This window comes from Stegastes partitus, unplaced genomic scaffold (assembly GCF_000690725.1).
Source record: "Stegastes partitus isolate 25-593 unplaced genomic scaffold, Stegastes_partitus-1.0.2 Scaffold220, whole genome shotgun sequence".
Lineage (NCBI taxonomy): Eukaryota > Metazoa > Chordata > Actinopteri > Pomacentridae > Stegastes > Stegastes partitus.
The window spans coordinates 117,401-137,694 of NW_007577951.1; the positions used below are offsets into that span (position 1 = coordinate 117,401).

The window sequence follows — 20,294 nt, forward strand, 5'->3', positions numbered from 1 at the left end:
GAAAGGGGGAAAAAAGTAAACTGAAGCCATGACAAGACAAGAACAATATTAGGACAAAAAAAGGCCAGAAATAAAAATTGTACTTTTTTTTTACTACTCACTTTTTATTTAAAGTGCTTTATAGGCAAGATAGAAAACAATTAAACCATGTAAAAGATCTAAAAAAAAAAAACAAAAAAACAGCTGGATAAAATTAGATAAAAACTAAATTAATAAGTACAAGTGGCCAGGAGAATGAAGTGCACACATCTTTTGTAGAATAATTAAAGCTGATTGACTAAACAGCAGGAAGAGACAAATCATGGGAAAATAAAATATAAAAATATAAAATACAAAATATCTAAGACATAAAATGATACCATAACAGAAAATAAAAGGTAAATGAAAACCATTAGCACAGCACAACAATATCAAGACAGGTGAAGCAGTAACTCATTCTGAAAAGTCCTCCAAAACCCCATCAATAGTCATATATGTAAAAGAAACAACAGCAGACTGTTTTGAACAGTTTAGTTTAACTTTTGCAATGAGTTCAAACTTTAATTGCATGATTTCTAGTGAGTAGCAGCAGAGGAAGGTTCATTTTCAGGGTTGCATTTCTTGGACCCTTGTAATGAACTGTTTTTTGGGCTAGTTAACATGGCAACCATTTCTTTAGTGATTTTCTCGCTCGTATACACTGACAGGGGGGGAAAAAGAACTATGAACAGTTAGGGGTGGAACAATTGGGGTAAATAGTGCTATTTTTGGTAAAGAAAACAAAAACAAAAAAACATTTAAAAAAACATTAGACTGCAATCTCCTCTGCTGCAAACACACTACATTGTTTCTGAGTTTTGTTTTATTTTGAAAGGAAAAAAACAGTTTCCCGGCCGTGTATGTAGTTTTTGTCGCAAACTCGACACAGCTAATTGTAGAGATGTACAATATGGCTGTCAGCAGCCAGGAGCGTACGTAAGATAGGTATGGGGCATGCACCGTGCCATGAGGTGTATGAGGGGTGATTTATACCAGTCAACCCGTGAATATGTAGGTGGTTCAGGACTGTATTCAAATTGCACCCACAGTACGGTTCCATTATTGTGTGGCATTATCTGCAGAACCTTCTAGTCTTTTGTATCTTTAAATAGGCTTAGTCAGTGGCAGAGCTCCCCACTCTGGAAGTATGCATCAGTGCATTAGTTTGCGCTGGAAGTTTTGGAGATATTGCAGAGAACTACACATAATAGGGCTGGACAATTCATCGAAATACTATTAAAATATATCAAAGTGCAATTAGAAAATTGCAGGAGCTGCAGTTTTTTGGTAAAGGTATAGTGTGTCAAAACATGCCATTATATATTAAGTGCTGTGATGTTGCAGAAATCCCCCACCAACCTACAAATCCTACTTTTTAGACATACAGTCACATGTTTGTTTGGTACATCGAGACTCAGTTGTAATATCTGTCACAGTTGCAGTATGATCTTTAAACATGTTGGATTAATCCAAGCATCTAACACAAACTATATATCTGACTAAAACTGCTGTTATGAGCCACTTCAGGGTCATCACATCAGATGGATGAGGCCTTCTTGTGGTCCTGATTCAAGGCCAGCCGAGAACCTCACATCATATCAAATGTAATCCTTTTTAGTTTTTGTTCTACCTCTCCTAATATCTGTCATTAAAGGGTAGATGGCAAAAACAAATAGTAAAAAGTGTCTTGCATGTTCATATATATGTGCCAAATGCTGAACTGTTCATTAGTAAATATTCCATGGTTGTAACATGTGCAGCGATCACTCTTTCCTGTATCAAATTTTATTCTTTGATACGTTTTCTGCAACACAGATAGTAAAATTGGTTGTTTCTCCACTTTGGTATTTGTGTGAGCTTCTTTATAAACTTAAACCATTTTCACTACATAATTGATATTTGTCTTTAGAAGACATATCGTCCTATCAAAATGAATCTGAGAAATTTAAGCAAATATTTCACATATAATAGATTTAATGCAGATCTTTGCACTGACTGTTGATGCACTTTGTCTGAGAGAGAAGGAATCTTGAAAATAGATTTAGTTTATGCATCACTGGGGCCTCCCAGTGGTCTTAAAGCGTACATACAACAAACCGATGTAAACCCTGGTTGAAGTCATAAAATAATATTTATAATAACATTTCAGTGAAAATGACAATGGGAAAGGAAGAGACAAACCATGATGTCCTCCTACAGGAAGACGAGGAGGCAGCAGTGCAGTGCGTCCAGCTGATTGGCTGAGTGGAGGCGGAGCTGCTGGCTTGAGGACAGCGTGCAGGTAAAAGACGCAGTAATCTGATGCACAAAATACCCGAAGAACACAACAGAGTCGACATCAGTTTATGGTGCAGCAATATCCTCAAGTGACATTTCAGTGTAGTTTCCTAAAAGGACGCACGGAGGCAGCGCAGCTCTGTGCTTTACGGAACCATAAGGTTTGTTGTGGAGACGCTGCCACGCCAAATTCAATTGTTAATCTGCGACTTAATTGTGTTCACGTCGACTTACAAAAACTGCACTTGCCACATGATTATTTTCTTCGACATTCTTAGTAAATATAGTTCAACTGACAATTCGGCCTGTAAATTTGAGTGGCATGTACAATATTTCTAGTGCACAGTGAGATAAAAATGCGCAAAAGTCGACACTTTATTGAAATGTGCGTCTTTATAAGTCGATGTTAAGTAGAATTTGTTCGCAAATACTGTAGTTTTTTTTAGTATGGATGTGTCATATTTGGTCAGGTAAATAAGTTCTGATTTGGGAGTTGTAAATAACACTTGTTGAAACTTTGCCTGTGACACCAAAAATAGGAAGGTTTTGAAAAAACGAGATAAATTTTTGGTGTTAATTTTATCCGCCTTGTTATGTAACAGTGTGAGCACAAGCACACAGCCAAGTCCTTCCATTTGTGCACAACACATGATCATTCAATTCTAAATGTCCTTCACCATGTCCATGATGCAGAACTACATTCATGTGTGTGGTGTTTGGATGTTATTTCCATATTTGTGTTGTTCTTTATTATTTTCCATGACATGCAGGTGTACAGTTTGAAAAGCAGTGTCTGTTCTTCTGTCCTTGGTCTGTAGATTTGCAGCAAACTGAAATTGAAAGTGAGCTTGATTCATTGGAAAACACTTGTTGAAATCTGTTGACTCCTGTATTTCCATGCGCTCTGGACATCCCCTCGGTTACATCTGTGAACTTGGCTGTTAAAAGTGTCACATTGTGTTGCATGCGAAGCTCGGCTCGGTCTTTATTTAGCCTGGCATATCACCACGTCACAAGATCTGAGTCCATATGACTAAGGGCATGCTGCTCTATTGTCAAAGCAATGAAAGGGAGCCACTGTCGGGGGAACTGGTAATTGGAAGGGGAACTGGTCAAATTTGCTTTGATTGTTCTATCAGGTGTGTGTGTGTGAAAGAGAGTCCATGATGTAAGGACACATTGGATGTTTAGGCTTCTCACGTGCCAGAAATCAACTCAAAATTAAGAATTTGCCATCACTGGGGTCAGATTTTGATCTGATATCATGGTTAAATGGATTGACTGAATCCTCACATTTATCCTAGAGTTTAAAAGAGCTGAAAAATAAACAAGAGGCTTACATTAAATGTAAATATACCTGTAATATATTTGGTTAAATATCTACGGATTGGGCCTTTACTGCTGGACAGATGTTGGCACAGATACTAGACAGACAAATAGTGTTCCAGACTTTCCACAGAATCATTTCAAAGCATTTTAGCAGCATATTTTATGTACTCAATGGCAGAAGATGGTGCTCCAGTCGAGTATGTCTTACGGAAAATTCAATTTTATCACGAATCTACAGGTTGGCCTGAGTTGTCATGTCCAAATGCTAAGATAAACTGCAGCATAGCTCACTTTGTTCAAAAGATAAAATTGGCGTCGGTAATGTTGTTAACACCACCGAGGACAGGAGTGTGTGATTGGTACACAGAGGCATGGATGTTGTTAAGTGTTACGCAATTGCAAAACTGCCTTCAGTGGCGGCCTGTGTGTCTCTTCCTTCCTCCCCTCCCTCCGTGCACGCTGCTGACCAAATTAAATGGACAGCGCATCAGTCGGTTTCTGTTCTCATTATTCTTGCTGTGCAGTTCCACCTGAGTCTGCTGCTCAAGCACGCTTGTCTCCTTTAGCTGTAGACTCACTCCACTCGCTGTTTTGGTAATATTTCGCGTTTGTGCCCTTTTAGAAGCTACATGTGAAGAGGAAAAGTCTGCTGAGTTTGTGTGTCCAGGGGCAAGGATGGGCCAACAGATGTCTAAACCGGCAGACGTGGAGCAGGGGGTGGAGGTGCTGCCAACAATCAGCGGTAAGGAGCCCTGTGGTGTCTGTCAGGATGTCACCCGGAAGGTTGTTCGGTGTCATTTTTGTTTTATGTGTGTAATTTTAGTTGTATCTCTCATCTCATCTAGAGGTCGGTTTCTTGTTGAGGAACATTTATTGCATGTGTCCCCTCATCTCATGTCTCCGTCGACGCTATTTATAGATTCAATACAAGCCTGGACAAAAAAGGAGAATTTATGAATGGGTTTGGCAGAAACTTGGCTGGCAGGTAGCTGTTGTTCAGTTTTATGTGGATGCTAATCAGTAATTGTCAACTTTACCTGGTTTTCACTGTTAATTGGACAATTTCTAATCAGTTTTTGCCAACATGCCACCCATAAGAAGTGTAAAAGGCTGCAGTGATGTAGAATTCTTAACGTGTGGTCAACGTTTTTCTCTCAGCTCAGTTATTCTCAGTATCCCTGGGTTTGATTTGCTTCAGTAAGAGTGGAAGTGTACTGTCAGTGACTGCCTTTAGGAGTTGCTGAGATCAGCTTTTTAAAAATACTTCACACAGGATGTTTAATACAGAAGTCATTCGATGTGCCTTCTCTAAATATTCTCTTCATTTAAAGGAAAAAAAGTGGTTGGTGTCATTGTGGCCATGTCATGTCACCTACTAATACTTAGTATTAAAGCTGCAGAATGTGGAAAGGCAAAAAACAAAAACAGAAGCCCCTTCCACCAGACAAACACGAGCAAGTGAATGCACTTTAAAGATGCAAAAGTAGTCAAGACAAGAGTCAACATTAGTTTCCTGTACTTACAATGGACTCAAACTTGACTCTTCTGAGTGAAAGTTCTGCATTTAACCTGCTCATCATCCTCGTCTGACTCCCAGTGCTGACTTTGTTGCACTTGATGCTGGAGTTGCTTCTTTTCCTACATCAAGGACACAAGCCACTTAAAAGTGATGACAAACATCAAGAGAGGAGCATGTCTCTTAAAGAATGTGAGAATAATGGGTTGCGGGGAGAGGCATCATCTAAATCAAAGCGTGGATCTGTCAAGGTTCATTACCTTGACAAGATAATGATGCCACAGGAAAAACAAAAGATGAAAGCAAGTAATATCTGCTGTCTGCTCTGCTGTATAATAAGCATATTTATAGTAGTCACAGACCTCTTTATCAGTTTAATATGGCATCAAGACTGTACATTATGTGATCAAAGTTCGCGGTGTGAGCCACTGTCTCACCTGATCTGGTGTGAAAAGACCAGTGAGTGACCAAAGTCTCCTTTCACAAGCCACATTATGTACAGCCTGCAAACAGAGCCAAGACGATGTGCACAAGTCAGGTTTCCTCTCAGAACACTAGGATGAAAATATGCTGAAAGATTATCAATGAAGCTTTTGCCCGATGATGCCCAAAAAATCCTGCTTACCTCAGCTGTACTGAATCCTTGGCAGCAGGTGTTTGTCCGCTGGGGCCAATTTCACAAAAGCAATTTGCTGGCGTATGCTTTCCTGCAGATTGCAAATAGTGTCTTGTCTCACAAATCACTGTCATTTGTGATGTAGAAATAAGTTTGTGAGCTCCATAAAGCTTTCATGTTCATGCAGCACGGTGCTTTATTTGATAGGTCAAATTTGTCAAAACTAATATCGTAGCACATTATCTCATGGTGCAAATCACAGCTTTTAAATTTAATTTTAAAAATCCTGTTGTTGATAAAAGTAGGATTTGACCTCAGGTGTCTTTCAGGAGGTTCTAGCAAAACTGGGAACTATGTCTCCTGTGATGAAAGGTGTCAGGAGTACCAAAAAAACCACACTTCTCATTTATCGTGTAGCTATTTTGGCTGGACATCTGTCAGACAAAAAGCAGGACAAAATCTGCCCATATGATATTTTATGGTTGTAGAAGATGATCAATTTTTAGGACAGACAACTCTGCTGCGTCTCTCTGTAAGTCACTTCTCCACTGAGGTGAAATGCTTTGTCACTGCGGTTTGAAGGACAGGCATAAATAGTACCAGAAGAAAGGGTAACATTATTAAATAATACAACCAGTATAACCTGGTATAATTCATTCCCCATTTTTTAGAAGAAAGGGAGAATGGGTTTAGCCAGGATAATTCAGTTTGTCGTCAGCGTGATTAGTTTTGTAGCCAGTTTCAGATTCAGAGGGCACAGGTTTGGATCTTTCTGACTGTAACTCCTCTGCTTGATTCATTAATAAATCCAATTGTGCAGAGTTAATAGAAAGTGCATGACCACCTTTGAAGCTCGACTTGGGGACGTTTGTGTGACGATAAATTTAGGGAAATAATGATAACGTTTAAGAGAGGTAATTTAAGGATGGCACCGGTGTAGTTTTCTTCTTATCTCCATTCATGGTGCCACAATCACAATCAGAAACTCTTATTTGCTCCTTAGTACAAGCTTGGATTCTCAACAACCTAATGGATAATGTGAAATATGACAAAGTAAAGATGAAGTGTTTCTTCCTGGCTACGAAAAAGCCAAGAGCGTATGACATTTTTGTTGATGTAAAATATATAAAAGAGCATATGTGCCTCTCCCCACTAAAAATACAATTTGTACCAAGAGAAACAATCCAAGTTTGCATGCAGTTTTGCCTTCTATAACTGAAATAAAAGATATGTGGCATGAGTTCGACTATTCTCACTATTCTTCAGAGCAAATTTAACACTGAAGATACAATGAAAGTGAAAATAGGCCTCGTGACAGTCTTAAAACTTGTATCAGCACATCCTTGGCTGGTATAGTAACACTTCTTTCATCTCATCTCCCAGCTGGTAAAGCAAACTTACTTCTTGCCTCTTCTTTATGTTCAAACACATGCTATATGTGTATTAAATAAATATAATTCACTTTAATCCCCCATCAGCAGATCCAGAGTCATACTCCACTTGTGACACAGAACAGACGCAAATGCACATATTTGCCAAGTTAGTATAATTAGCTGTAGGGGGATTTATGTCACAGCCCGCCCTCCACCCCTTATTTCCTGTGATAAACACAGAGCAGAGTGACGCGAGATAAATAATCACACATTCACCAGCAACAAACAGCAGCATAATCGAGGAGAGGGAGAGGGGAAGGCCGCTTGAAAAGGTTCCAGACAAGCTCATAGATGTAGTATGAATCACGCTCTAATAAGGCAATGTCTCTTTTGGAGTTAATTCAAGAGGGCCAGGAGGTGTTGTCTGAACTGCTCAACAATCTGTCTGCATCTATCAGTCTGCTGACCCGACAAACGCAGAGCCATCGGCCAGCCTGGAGACGAGGTTAGTGATGGCCTGCTTGCAAAGGCACAGTTGTAAACTTTGTTCTTCTTCTGTTAGCTTGTGTAACTCGTAGTCTCACATTAACTAGCTGTTGGTCTAGTCTCTGGTATTTAAATCAATGTGACAGGATGACAGGACAGGATTTCCTATCAGCACAGGGAGATTCCAACCTGCTGTGTTTCTCCCACTCATTATTTGAACATAATAGAAGAACATGACTATTTACTTTGCTGCTGATGCTACTGTATCACTGCGGTGGCTGGAATCGGGAAACCTATATGAAATAAGACAAACCTATTTTCCTCATGGCCAGCTTTTGGAATTTGCCAGAATATCTGACCAAAAACATCTTTTTTGAATGATTGTAATAGGAAAAGTAATTTAAGTCAACAATCTGTGCGTTCAACAAAAAGCAATACTATCCTTAATTAGTAATAGAAAACAATCAAATGTATTTTAAATCAGTCACGTTTGTGGCCATAAGCATTTATACGGTAATTAGGAGAAAATTTCACAGAATTGTGAAGTGATGACATCTAGTATCCAAAAGGTTAACTTTACTGTAAAGTCATAATGTTCTGCAGAAAAAAAAAAAGCTTTTCTGGTAATTCTCCAACACCATAGTTCAGGAACAGAAGGGGAGATTGGGACCATATTTCACATTTGGTTCGATACCAAACACTAATCTTGGGTGCACACCTTTAAAGCTGTGGTGAATGTGTAGATCTTTATGAAGTATCTGTTTGTAACTTCTTTGGAGAAAGATCCATATTTGAAGCATTGCTTAAAGTTGTTTTCTCAGTGCATTATGCCTACATACCTTGCTTTTAACCTTTAAGTGCACTACACAGCTTATTAAACAAACCAGAACAGCAGGTGTATCAGTCAGGAAAGAAGTAAATATACATACTGTACATCTGTAAATTCTTTTAGGCTCAGTAGGCCAGCAGGGGCACAATAGCAAACACCTTGAATGCAGCACTCTTTGGTGCTTGACCTTAGTAACTGATTAGCTGTATGTGGCTAATTGATAACTTACCTTATGTCTCAATCGACCAGCAGGAGAAATGTCTGCTCACTAGCTGGATGGCTGACGGCGAGATAAGAGATAAACAGGCAGACGAGCACAGAGTTAAAGAAACTCATTAGAAAGACAAGCAGTCTGGTGGGCTGGTGTTTGCATTCATCATGTCTGCGAGTCTTTGCCGAGGCCGCCAACCTGCACAAAGGAAACAGAACCATAAGTACACCCAGACTTACAGCCAAGGTGAGTGTTGCCTTTACGTAAAACATGTTTCTTTTGAGTTGTGTGGAGAAGAAGCTGGCACGTTTTCTCTGTAAAGAATAAGCTGCACTGCTTGTTGAAAGTCCACATGTTAGTCACACGGCACAGCCTAATCAATATTTGTGCAGTTTCTCACAAGAAACTGGAAGTGTCAGATGATTAATCTGGCTTTGTGGACATTTGATAGCAGCTTATTTTCTTCAGGCTCTTTATGTATTAAAATGCCATTTGACTTGGTGATACTGCACTGGAAAACATCATAAAGGACTTTAGTCAAATCAACTTGTCATTTTTAGTTTAATTAAAAATATCCATACTTTATGTATGAGTTTTGCTAATTTATTTCTAATTTAAAAAATGGTATGTTTTTGAACTATTTTGACTTAAATGATGTATGCAAGTTCACTAAACTCACTAAATTAGGTTTGTAGGAGACAAACTAGCATAAACTTATACTTTCCAGGATGCATTGTTAGAGTTAAAACTCCTCAGAAACTCTTTGATTTTTTGTAATTAGAGAAAACAGACATGGTGGAAACTTGCTGTGTGTCTTTGTTAAATTGGGTTATGGCTGTTTCTTTGCATACTAATCAAAACAGTTTGAACTATGACAAAGCTAACCACTGAATTCAGTCCCTACACCCAAAGACTTTATCATTTATCTCACTGTAACTGGGAGCAGTCTCACAGATAGTCCTTCGTAACTTAGAAAATGTACAAACAAGTCTGTTGGTGCCACTAGTTGAATCAACTAAATGTCTTAAGCTTGTTGAACTTGTTTTTTCAAGTTCAGTCAGTTTAACTCTGCCTTAAATTTTGTAGGTCCTTTTCTAATCTGTGCTAATCTGGTAAAATGCAACCGCAAAATCTGTGTAATCTTTCGAACACAAACAACCGCGAGTGTTTGTGAATTTGTTGTAGTTTGATCTAACTTAGATTAGAGACTTGTCCCAGTTTCACAAAGCAACTCAGATCTGTGCTTAGTTGAGCTGACAGTCAGGCCCTGGCTGGACGCATTTATGTGGTCTTGTTTTAAAATCTTGGCTTTATATTGCAATGATTTTTACCTGTTTTAGCAGTGGTTAGGGTGGCAACAATGATACAAGACATTATATCAGTCTCAGATGTAGGTACGCAGGTTTTCGCAGCAGAAGGGAGGGGCGGAGGAAACAGGAGTGGTGTAATCACTCAAGAAATGTCAGGTGTGCACGAGACGCAGGCAGACGAGGAGGGAGGGAGGGAGGGTTTGGAAATACAGATGAGGAGAGCGGGAGGAGGCAGGAGATATTCTCGTCTCTACCTGTGGAGATGGAGGTGGTCGTGGAGGAAGAGGAGAACGGGATGAAGGAATTCATAGGAAAACGGGAATATGGAGGAGAGAGGTTTGTGTGTATCTCACTGGAGGAGATGGAGAGCTACTACAGATACACCCACTACTGTCTGCAGCTGCACAGTGAGTTTTAGAGAAGAGTGACGTTTACATGTGAAGTGTGTGAGGTCATGTATGTCGCAGCTGTGAGCTAAAATGGGATTTTTGCCTTTGTAATGAAGAATACATTCATTAATCTAGCTCTAGATGTTCTTTATTGAATATATATTTGACTTGAGCATGTTCTCTACAGTGTTTGCCATGTAGGGAGGCAGTAAAACATAACTAGTGTGGTACGTCATTGCAAGTAATTTAAGTTAAATGAGGAATGTAAAATACAGAAATGAGCACAAATGAATGCTGCTTTCTGGAAAATGTTGCATTTTCTGTTAGTTGTGCTCGTCAGCCACATGATGATCACATGGCATTGTCTATTATATTAGCCTCTGAGTCTAAAACTATTTTTGCTGAGCTTTTTTTTTTCTTTTCTTTTTTTTTTCAGCAGTCTTTCTGAAAAGCAGAGTCATGATCGCGGGAATTTCTGTGTTCGTACCTTTCGGTAACACATTGTTTTTCCATTGAATAACAGCTATTCCCATCAGGTTGCAGGCAGACTCTACTATTCAGTTGCTCTCATAAGAATCTTCCACAACTACTTGCAACAACTGCACGAGCTTTTGCGGATGTTTTAGGAAACGCTTAACCCACAAATTCAACTTCTAGAAACCGTCTCCACCCTGTGTGCACTCAGCCTCTCCTGAAAAGCAGTCAAAATGAAAATAAAAATATACATGCAGTGCAGTTTTGCATTCACTGACCTTGTAGCTCATGTGTTTGCAAAGTCAGCAGGGTAACTCTAGATGAACTTAGCCTGGGCCTCCTCTGAGTTTGGAAGAACTGCGCACAGCTGTTAATCTTTCCAGCTGTTTGAGCAACTTCTGTCCCATAAACTGAAGTACTGCTCGGTACAAATAATATTTCCCTTCAATTTTGTTCATACTTTAACCTTACTTGTGCAGTAAATCTTTCCTCCGTCTTTATCCATATAACCAGAAATTGTATCTGGTGGAAAATGACTCATTCAGGGTATAGAGCTGCAGTTAAATGTTCCCTGTGGGCCTCCATTGGAGACCAAAGTACATGTGAGGAAAAAAAAAGAGTATTACTACTACATCCTTATTGACTTAAGGGGTGGTTCAATAAAAGTTGGCAATATTACCTGACAGACTGTGAGTGTGACAGAGCAAGGAGAAGAGGTGTGTATCCGCATTAACGGCACTATTTGTCCACTGCTGATCACGTGGCCTGCAGGGTGTCTGTGTGCATGTGGGAGCTGTGCAGCGTTTGCTTGATGAATCTTAGATCTGGCTGCCTGTCAGTGATGGTTCAGGTCTATTCTGGCTCATTCCCTGTGGGGCTTTGTTCTATATTTGGACACAATAGGTGTATTTTGGGAAAAATTAGCTCTTCTGTAGATGCTGTGTCACATCTCTAGATCTGCTTTCACACTTTCTTCATCTTGTTTTCCCTCCTGAGTGCTGCTCATATTTATATCCCGTGTGTATTTTGGAATGTAAAATGTTGAGACATGAGATGAAATATTTTTTGCAGATTTGTATATTTTTAAGATCTCAGCTGAGTTTAAAATCTTAAATGTAAGAAAACAACAATTAACTATATTAATTCTAATGGGGTTACACATCCTATTAGCATACAGAGTAATGTTTTAGCCCCAAATCCAGTGACAGTAGCAATGAAAGTCTGATAAGTGGTGAAAAAATGTTTGCGCATACAGTATCCCACAAGAGCAAAATCTCAGTTTCATAAGAGTCAGCTGTCTTCCTTGTAACATCCTGTGGTTTTTCCCTGACTGACGAGCCATCGTGACAAACTTCTCCCTAAGTGGCAAATCTTCCCCTTTCCTCAGTAATCTTGTGTTTTTGCGATCGTTTCCTACTTTCTTTAGAAATTCCCACCACGTTCCCCTGTCATCTCGTTATGTTTTTGTTTATTTGGCTTGTTTGGAATTTAATAAACTGTTGATTGTCATGTGGCTGCCTCTGCCACATGTGCCCCTTTCCTTCAAGTTCTTTGCTTTCACTCTGACCAGAGAGAAAAAAAAAACTGATAGAATTCAGAGCAAAAAGACCATAGTTGATCTATGAGCCATACAGATCCACATCCACCCTTTCATCAGGCATGTAAACCCCAAATTAATAGTAAAGTTTAACCATCACTGTGTGAAATACTGTTACTTTTTAAAGTAGTTAGAGGGGTACACAAAGAGCACAGCCATGGCCCTGTTTTGCAGTTTTAAATAAAGTGATCCAGATCTGTACCAATACTTGATTGCCCATGCGCCACCTTTGCACCAAGTTTCAGTAAAATTTCTATTTTTAGAGCAGTCCTGCTTACAGGCAAGGAAAATGACTAACAGACAAATAATTCATGCAATCTCAATGAAGAGTTGCAGTGAGAAGATACTGCACAAAGCTGGTTTGTGTTTGCCTGAATGAAGCATGTTCAAAGCAGCTGACAGTGACAGTCAGGACAGTATTTCTCTTCCCTTTTGTTTTTGAGTTTTGTAGCCCCCCCTAGTTAATCTATTCATAACAGAAAGGAGAGTAAAAAGGGGTTAAAACTACTTGCAGGGTGATTTCAGAAGTTGCCCAGTTGCAAAGCGTGACAGTTTAATTATTTGAACAGCTGTCTCCTGTCAGGGTTCTTTGGCACCGCGCTAAATAACATCTTTATTGGATATTTCATGCCTTTATTGGAGAGTTGACAATAGATAGCTGAGCCTGGTTCTCTCATCCCCTAGTGCTTGCTCAAAGAGAATCATTGAATTAGTTGGGTTTCTCTTTATAATGTAATTAAAGTGCAACAAGCTGACGTATGTTGTGAATTGGCCCCTATATATATCTATAACATTTAGATGATCGGGGCAAATATATCTGAATGTATGCAACCATCTCTGGCCTCTGTCAGTAACACAGTCAGTATCATACAATAAGAAGCAATTTTAACTTTACTACAGCGCCTTTTTATGTAGCTTCATTCGAGAATTGTGAGCCGGATTTGTGCTTTTATTGTCGTCCGTACTGCACGACGCCTTAGACACACATTTATCAGCTGTGCAGCTCTGTGATGTCCACAGAACATCCTGGCAGTATTGAATTTGTTTTATTGGGTTTCACTCGAACATGTGGGACTAATGATCGACTGTCAACAAGGTCTTGGCACGAAGTTATAGGAAATCTGAAAGAGGGCTGCCTCTTAGAAAAACAATAAAAGTGGCGTGAGTCCAAATGATTATTGTTTGATTGGCTGTAATGTTGTGAATATTTGAGTTGGCTTTTAACAACTTGGCACACTCTGTTGTTCCTTAGCTGTATACAGCTCGTCTGATCAGATCAGGTCAGCTTGCGGTTGCCCGAAGAGATGATGTGTTTAGCAGAAGTTCCTGTTTTTTAACATCTCTGTAATGCAGCTGAATAACAATCATAACAGAACTCAGACTCATATTGAATCTCGCCACGTGATGAAAAGCAGTCATACAGTGATGACCCTTTTGGCTCTTTGCAAAGATTAAATGGTTTCACTGTGTTCTCTTTCTGACAAATTAAAACTACCGAGCCCAGCTTTAACTGACAGTGACAGGCTCCTTTCGCCAGTCAGACGTTCATGCTCGCTGCTCATGCTGATAGATGAGAGAGGGGAGTCAGTCTTACCCCGTTAACCAGATGTACAGGTGGCTTTCCATCGAGTGTATTTGACGGATAAAGAGTCAACCTGTCAAGTATGTGGAGAAGGCACCAGAAAATTGTCGTAATGACTTCCTGCTCCTGTAACTCCTTATTTATAAACTGTGATTCAGAGAGTGAGGAAGTAATACGAATCTGGATGCTAAATGTTTCGTTTTTACCAAAAAGAAAATGAAATGAGAGAAACTGGATGGCCTATAATAGCTTGTAAATTTTCATTATTTCTCAAAATGACGCTTGTTTTCTCTTCCATTTCTGCTACTGTCCTGCTTTATCACTCACTCACTGATTCTTGCAGACAATGCAAAGGCTGCTTCTGTAATTTAAACTCACAAACACAAAACAAGTGCTGATAACGTTGGCGCATTCTTGAGTCGAGCCGTCCACGTGTTCACACCTTTTTGTTCTCCTATTTCGCCTCCGCTGCTTGTTTCGCCCAGTGAGTCATTTCTCAATTGGTGTCTTCCTGTTTACGCTCCAGCTGCCCAATAGTGTTTGATCCTGGAGCGGAAGGAGTCAATAGTGTCTCTAATGTGTAATTCAGCTGTAAGTTAGTCTAGCTGTAGTCTGCGCCACATCCCTCACACACGCAGACACAAACAGCTTTTCCTTTACATCCCTGCAGTCTGCTCTGCATCCCATGTAAACACACGCAGATGCACGTTTCGGTGTCACTGAATATTTTTAGTTCAAAGTTGGTTTTAGAGACGTTGCATGTCTCGTATCAGTTACCACACTAACAAGTTTATGTCCTCATCTTATTTTGCAGCCTTTTCCCCACATTTTAAGTTAACAAATGTAGTCCCAAATATGACCTGAAGTAAATTTAATTTGAGCTGCTGCAATATAACGACCCTTTCAAAAGAGAAACCTAAAGCTCATGTGATTGGAAAGTTCATTATAGGTTGCTTCAGAGGTTAAGAGAGTTTCGGTCTTGGGAGTGAGTATTAGCAATTTTCGCAGTGTTCAAACTAATAAACTACAAATGATTTGAGCTCATTAGTTGTATCAATTCCTTTCACATGAAAAACTGGAATATAAACCCAGAAGTTGCTTTATACACTCAGCAGCCACTTTATTAGGAGCACTTGTGAAATCTAATGCAATCCAATGCAACAGCTCTGCCATAAACTCTGCTTTTACAAAACTTCAGTATCAGCCAATAAAGACTTCAAACTGAAATATCAATAACAGTCCAGAATGAACACTGGCAGGCAGATAAAGCCTGTCATAGTCACTGGTTTGTCTGGAGTAGTTTTCTAATTTTCTAGTGTCGGAAAGAGTAAATCTGAAAAGCCTTTTGTATATTTCTGCACTTGCCATCACAATAACCTGCCATCTCCGCTGCAGGAGAGACCTGATGTTCTCTTCAATTAGGTGAACAAAGTCTGTGCATAGATTGGTACTGGTAATCGACTAAAACTAGGTTGAAAATATAGGCGTGTTGGATATTGGCAAAAATCCGATATCGTGCATCCCTATTCTGCATTTTCAGTTTTCGTTGACATTATCAGTGTTGCAAATGTAAAAACTGATTGTTTACAGAAAATAATTACAGGATGGAGAAGTATAACATCTTGAATTGACGTCAGTGATAAACCTAAAGTAGATTTATCCCCTTTCTGATTACACAAACGGAAATGAAGCTTCATAAAAGTAGATTTATGGCCGTGTGGTTGGATTGGATTGCATTGAATCTTACAGATGTATCTAATAAAGTGTCCAGTGAGCGTATTCCTAATAAATGTTTTGACATTTAAAATCAGGAAAGAGTATTTTAATTCATGTAGTTTAGATGGTATGAACAGGTCATTGCAAATGTTAACAGATAAGCTAAAATTATTGGACTACGACTGGCATAGGGTTTCTACAGCACCTTTCGCACGCAGTAAATGTTATACAGAAATAAAAAGCAGTCCTAAACTAGCTCACGAATGAGATATTTGGTGTAACTTTTCTATCTTTGGGAATGACCTGAGCAACGACTTTAGTGGTCCTACTCCTGACTCGAGCCTATTTCCTGCTTGTCGCTCCCCATAGTTTCCTCCCTCCGTCAGCTGCTACCATCAAATAATAGCACAAAAATGCCACCGAAAAATGTTCTTAAAAACGCAAATGTCCAGGGTAGAAGCATAAATCTTTGATCGTTGGGCGAAACAGGCGGCTGTTGGAGAGCTGCTGGAGGATAAATCACGATAGAGGCAGGAAGGGAGCCATTAAAAATCCTCTGCCTTTTCCTGTCCCGCAGCCAGCTACTCTATCATCATCTAAATCTGACTTTAGGTCAGTGTCCAAACACAAAGGCCAGCATTTTGGAGCAGCTCTTAGCATAATTGTAAAAGACCTTTTGACCATCATTACATGCAGATCTTGAAATCTTGTTGGCGCAAACACTTCTGAGTCCTCCCTGTCTGGTCTGAGATCAGACAGAGAGATTCATCTTTAATTTCAGATGAATCAAATTCCTAATCTCACACAACTGTTATTTTTAATCCCAATGTAATCTGAATTCTTTCTATCCACAAAAAGGTACATATGTCACTCTAAGATAAAATATGAGACACTGTATTTTTGCTTAAATGAAAAAATGAGCCCAGATGATGAAAACATTTTGTTCTGAGAGGCAGACAGGATTAGCATGTGTCCTATTTTTTTGTCTTGATCTGAAAAATCCATTGTTGACAATAACAGATCCATAAATATCTTTACTTTATGTTGCAAGTGCAAAGATAGCAGGAGGATTCAAGAAGCCACCGACAGAAAGTTAGCAAGGGGTGTGTATTTATATATGTCCATACATGTAAGTGGATTATCCCCTTTGTTCTTGTCAGCAGTATCCTGGAAAAGGTCTGCAGATGAATCTTAAATCATTTTCATCTCTTTTTTTCCTTTATGGGTCGCATGGAAATGAAATTAATGCAACAAAAGGAGCAGAACACATCTTTGGTGCAATGTGTTTAAAAAAATGTGTTGATTTTTTGTAAAATGAAGAATTTTGCTTCATGGGAACTGGGCTCATAAAGGGCTTCTTCACAAGCATGCAAATCAGGCTGAATCTGAGACCATTCAGGAGCAATACTCAACGGAAAAAAGGTCTGAAGGAGGGATGTGAGAAGTTGCTGCATTCCTTGTTGATGTGAATGAAAGCAGGCATGATGTTAAATAAACAGAAGCAGCAGTTTAAAAAATGTGTTTTCCTCAGCAGGATGGCGTTTTATGAATCGAACTCCTGAGGGTCTTTTCACATTTTCACCAGTCCAACTTGTCACTGTGTCTGTTTGTGGCACACTGGGTCCCCCTGCTGTCTTCATTGGCATTGTGTGTATGTTTGTGTATGTGTGTGTCGCTGGGTGTGAGAGAGGGAGGCATTCGTCGTTCCCTTTGGCACCAACAGGAGTTTTCTTTTTGGATTGTTTACAGTGCTCGCATTAGAAATCATGTTTACTTTATTAGCCTGATTTGGAGCCTATTTTTTTTCATTATTCTACCAGAGTGGTGCGTTCAAGTGCGGGTGTGAAATTGGGATGTTTAACAGTTCAGAACTGACTTGTATAGATTGTAAGATTGATGTTGGAGTAGGAGAACATTCATGTGCACATTTGCTTCTATATACTGTCTTCAGCTGTGTTTAATCCTTGTTTGTTTTTTGCTCCTGGAACATTTTTACTCGCTGTGGGCTCATTTTTCACTACAAATTAAAGTGCTGCACCTCTATGAAAACAGCACAACCATGACTAGAAGTAGAGAAAACTAAAACAAAACTCTGCATACACACAACCTGATTGTTTAGCTGAAAATCCCCCATTTTTTGTCACATGACTGTTAGTCACACCTCAGTCAATAATGGCTTCACAGTTGGATTTTTGTTGTCTACAGACTTTAAGAGTTTATTCTGGAGACTTTTTAAATGAGACATGTAGAATAAAGTGATTTAGATGACATATCACAATTTTAAACTTAGATTAGATTAATTTTCCAGTATGTCACAGATGAGTAGCTCTAGTGGAAAATCTGGTGATGTATTTTTATTTTATTTTATTTTTTGTGCATTTTTTGCTCTGATAAATGGTGTAATTTTGGAAATAATTTTAATGGCAACATGTCTTTCAAACCTGCTGGCTGCTTTTGGGTTTCAGCAGATTGAGAAATAGTGTGCCATATAATAAAAATTAATTTTCCTCTCTTCATTTATCAGGATATAAAGAATGTAAACAGACTTTTAAAAACTGATTTCTATCTACCAAGACATTATTTAACCTAAAAGCACATTTCATCCTGCCCTAATATTCAAAACAAAGAAATACATCTGTCAACTAAGACGGATTATATAATCCTGATGAACAATTATTTGTTTCATTCCTTGTAGTTTATTTTTGCACCCTATCTCCCCTCAGGGATCATTATTAGCAGTTATTGTCACTTCTATCTAGCTTAGTGTCTGTAAGTCTCTGCAAAAGCTGTTTTCAAAGGTAGTTTTGTGCACTTTTTTCATTCATTGTTCAGGATGTGAGAGTCCTCCATATCCTCTGACATCTTTATCTATCTGTGAAAACGGTGTGAAACGTGAAACTGGGGGCGGGCCCGTCAGAAACTCCGCCTCGCTGGCTGGCACAAACCGGGAGGGGGTGTGTGTGTATGTATGTGTGTGTGTGAGAGTGTGTGTGGGGGCTGTGCTGTGCAGTGACAGCTCAGTAAGCGGCTGAAGTCCTCGGCTGTGGCGGAATGGACTGCTTGAACTTCCATCGGGATGTTCTCTGACAGAATATGTGGCTGTGTGTGAGTGTGTTTTAACTGTGTGTGTGAATGAGGGGTGGGGGGGGCTGCATACATGCGCCGGCAAAACAATGGCTCTGAACCGAGTGTCTCAACTCTGCCACGATATCACCAGACTGTGGCTGCAGCTGAAGATGATGACAGGTACATTGTTTATGTGTGAGTGTGTGTGTGTGTGTCTCAGGCAAGTGGGAGGAAAGGAAGCCTTATCATTTGTTTTTAGAGTATTGTCATGTCTTTCTCTGTGTGTGTTGTGTCTTGTGTGTAAATAACTTTTGCACAGATAGATTAGACTGTGAGAACTCTGCAGGTGCATTTCTGCATCTGTGTGTTGCTGCAGTGCAGACACTGACAACAGCATTTTGCAAAGCTTGTGTCTGTTCATTTGCTTTATGCACAGTTGATTTGTTCCAGCTGGATCTTGTGCTGTATTTGGTATCAGAGGGAGACCAGGTGCTAAAGCAGAGCCAGAATGTAACTTACAGCCTCTAGAAGCTGCAGTGTAAATTACCTGAACTTGAAAAATAGCAGTGCAGAGCTCCGCGCTGTCTAAAAGGGAACTGATAACTAACCGTGGAGCAGTCTGCAGCCAGTCAGGATTGGTCATACCGACAGCCTTTAATAGGACTGTTGGGTATGTCGGTATCATTGTAGAGATTAGTAGTGTTGCAATGTGTCATTATTGAGGATAAATGTGATAGTTAAAGAAAAAAAATAAAAGATATCATGTCCAACACTTTAAACCTGATAATATTGTAAATAATCCAGCTTCAGGAACTATGTGGTGACATACAGTGCAGCTATGGTTACAGACTCTTTCCACTCCCTTACTCTCATATTGTGAGTCATCTGCAAAAAAAAAGAGGCAAAACACACAATAACAGTTCTATAAATATCGTAATATATGCACAGACGTTTGGCCACGATAGTTATATACTTAAAACCTTTGCAACATCCCTAATAGAGATGCAAAAGGAGGAATTTTAAAAAGATGTCTGCATGACTTATTTTGTCTGACTTTTTTCCCTTTAAACGTTATCTTGAATTATCTTCTGGGGACAATGAACGCCCATACAAAACACTGCAATCTGGTGCTCACTAGGTTTGAAGTGTTGGACGAACCCAAAGAAGTTGTCACTGTAATTTATAAATAAGAGCAGACCACTTTATCAATGACTCAACATGACCTAACCTGGTTATCCACATTGATTTTGTCTCAGTGCACAAAGATGCTTTTCCTGCTCAAGGCATTACTATCCATCAGACGCTTACATAATGAAATCTAAAGTGGATGGGGCAGTTTGTCCTCAGGTCCTGTGTTGAGTGTGTTAATGTGAGGTCGCTCCATCCACAGTACAGTACATAGAAGAGCACGCTGACAGCATGTTAATCACATTCGTCCCATTAACACAGTGTGTTTCCTCTTGTCAGTTGGGAGCAACGCTGGGACAAAACCCTTTTGAGCGTTT

At 39.5% G+C, this 20,294-nt stretch overlaps 1 protein-coding gene across 5 annotated transcripts in view; it reads left to right on the forward strand.

The window, feature by feature from the left end:
• The first annotated feature begins 4,146 nt into the window (after positions 1–4,146).
• The window catches only part of mcf2la (mcf.2 cell line derived transforming sequence-like a), a 53,548-nt gene continuing 37,400 nt past the window's right edge, over positions 4,147–20,294 (forward strand). For 2 of the 5 annotated variants that reach the window (XM_008281038.1, XM_008281034.1), the window contains exon 1: positions 7,438–7,634. In XM_008281038.1, the coding sequence (XP_008279260.1) occupies positions 7,511–7,634 (124 nt within the window). In that variant the 5' untranslated portion in view covers positions 7,438–7,510. Of the gene's footprint in view, positions 4,367–7,437; positions 7,635–8,693; positions 8,902–18,751; positions 18,970–20,294 lie in introns of those variants that run through there. The other 3 variants (XM_008281035.1, XM_008281037.1, XM_008281036.1) reach the window with 3 other exon arrangements.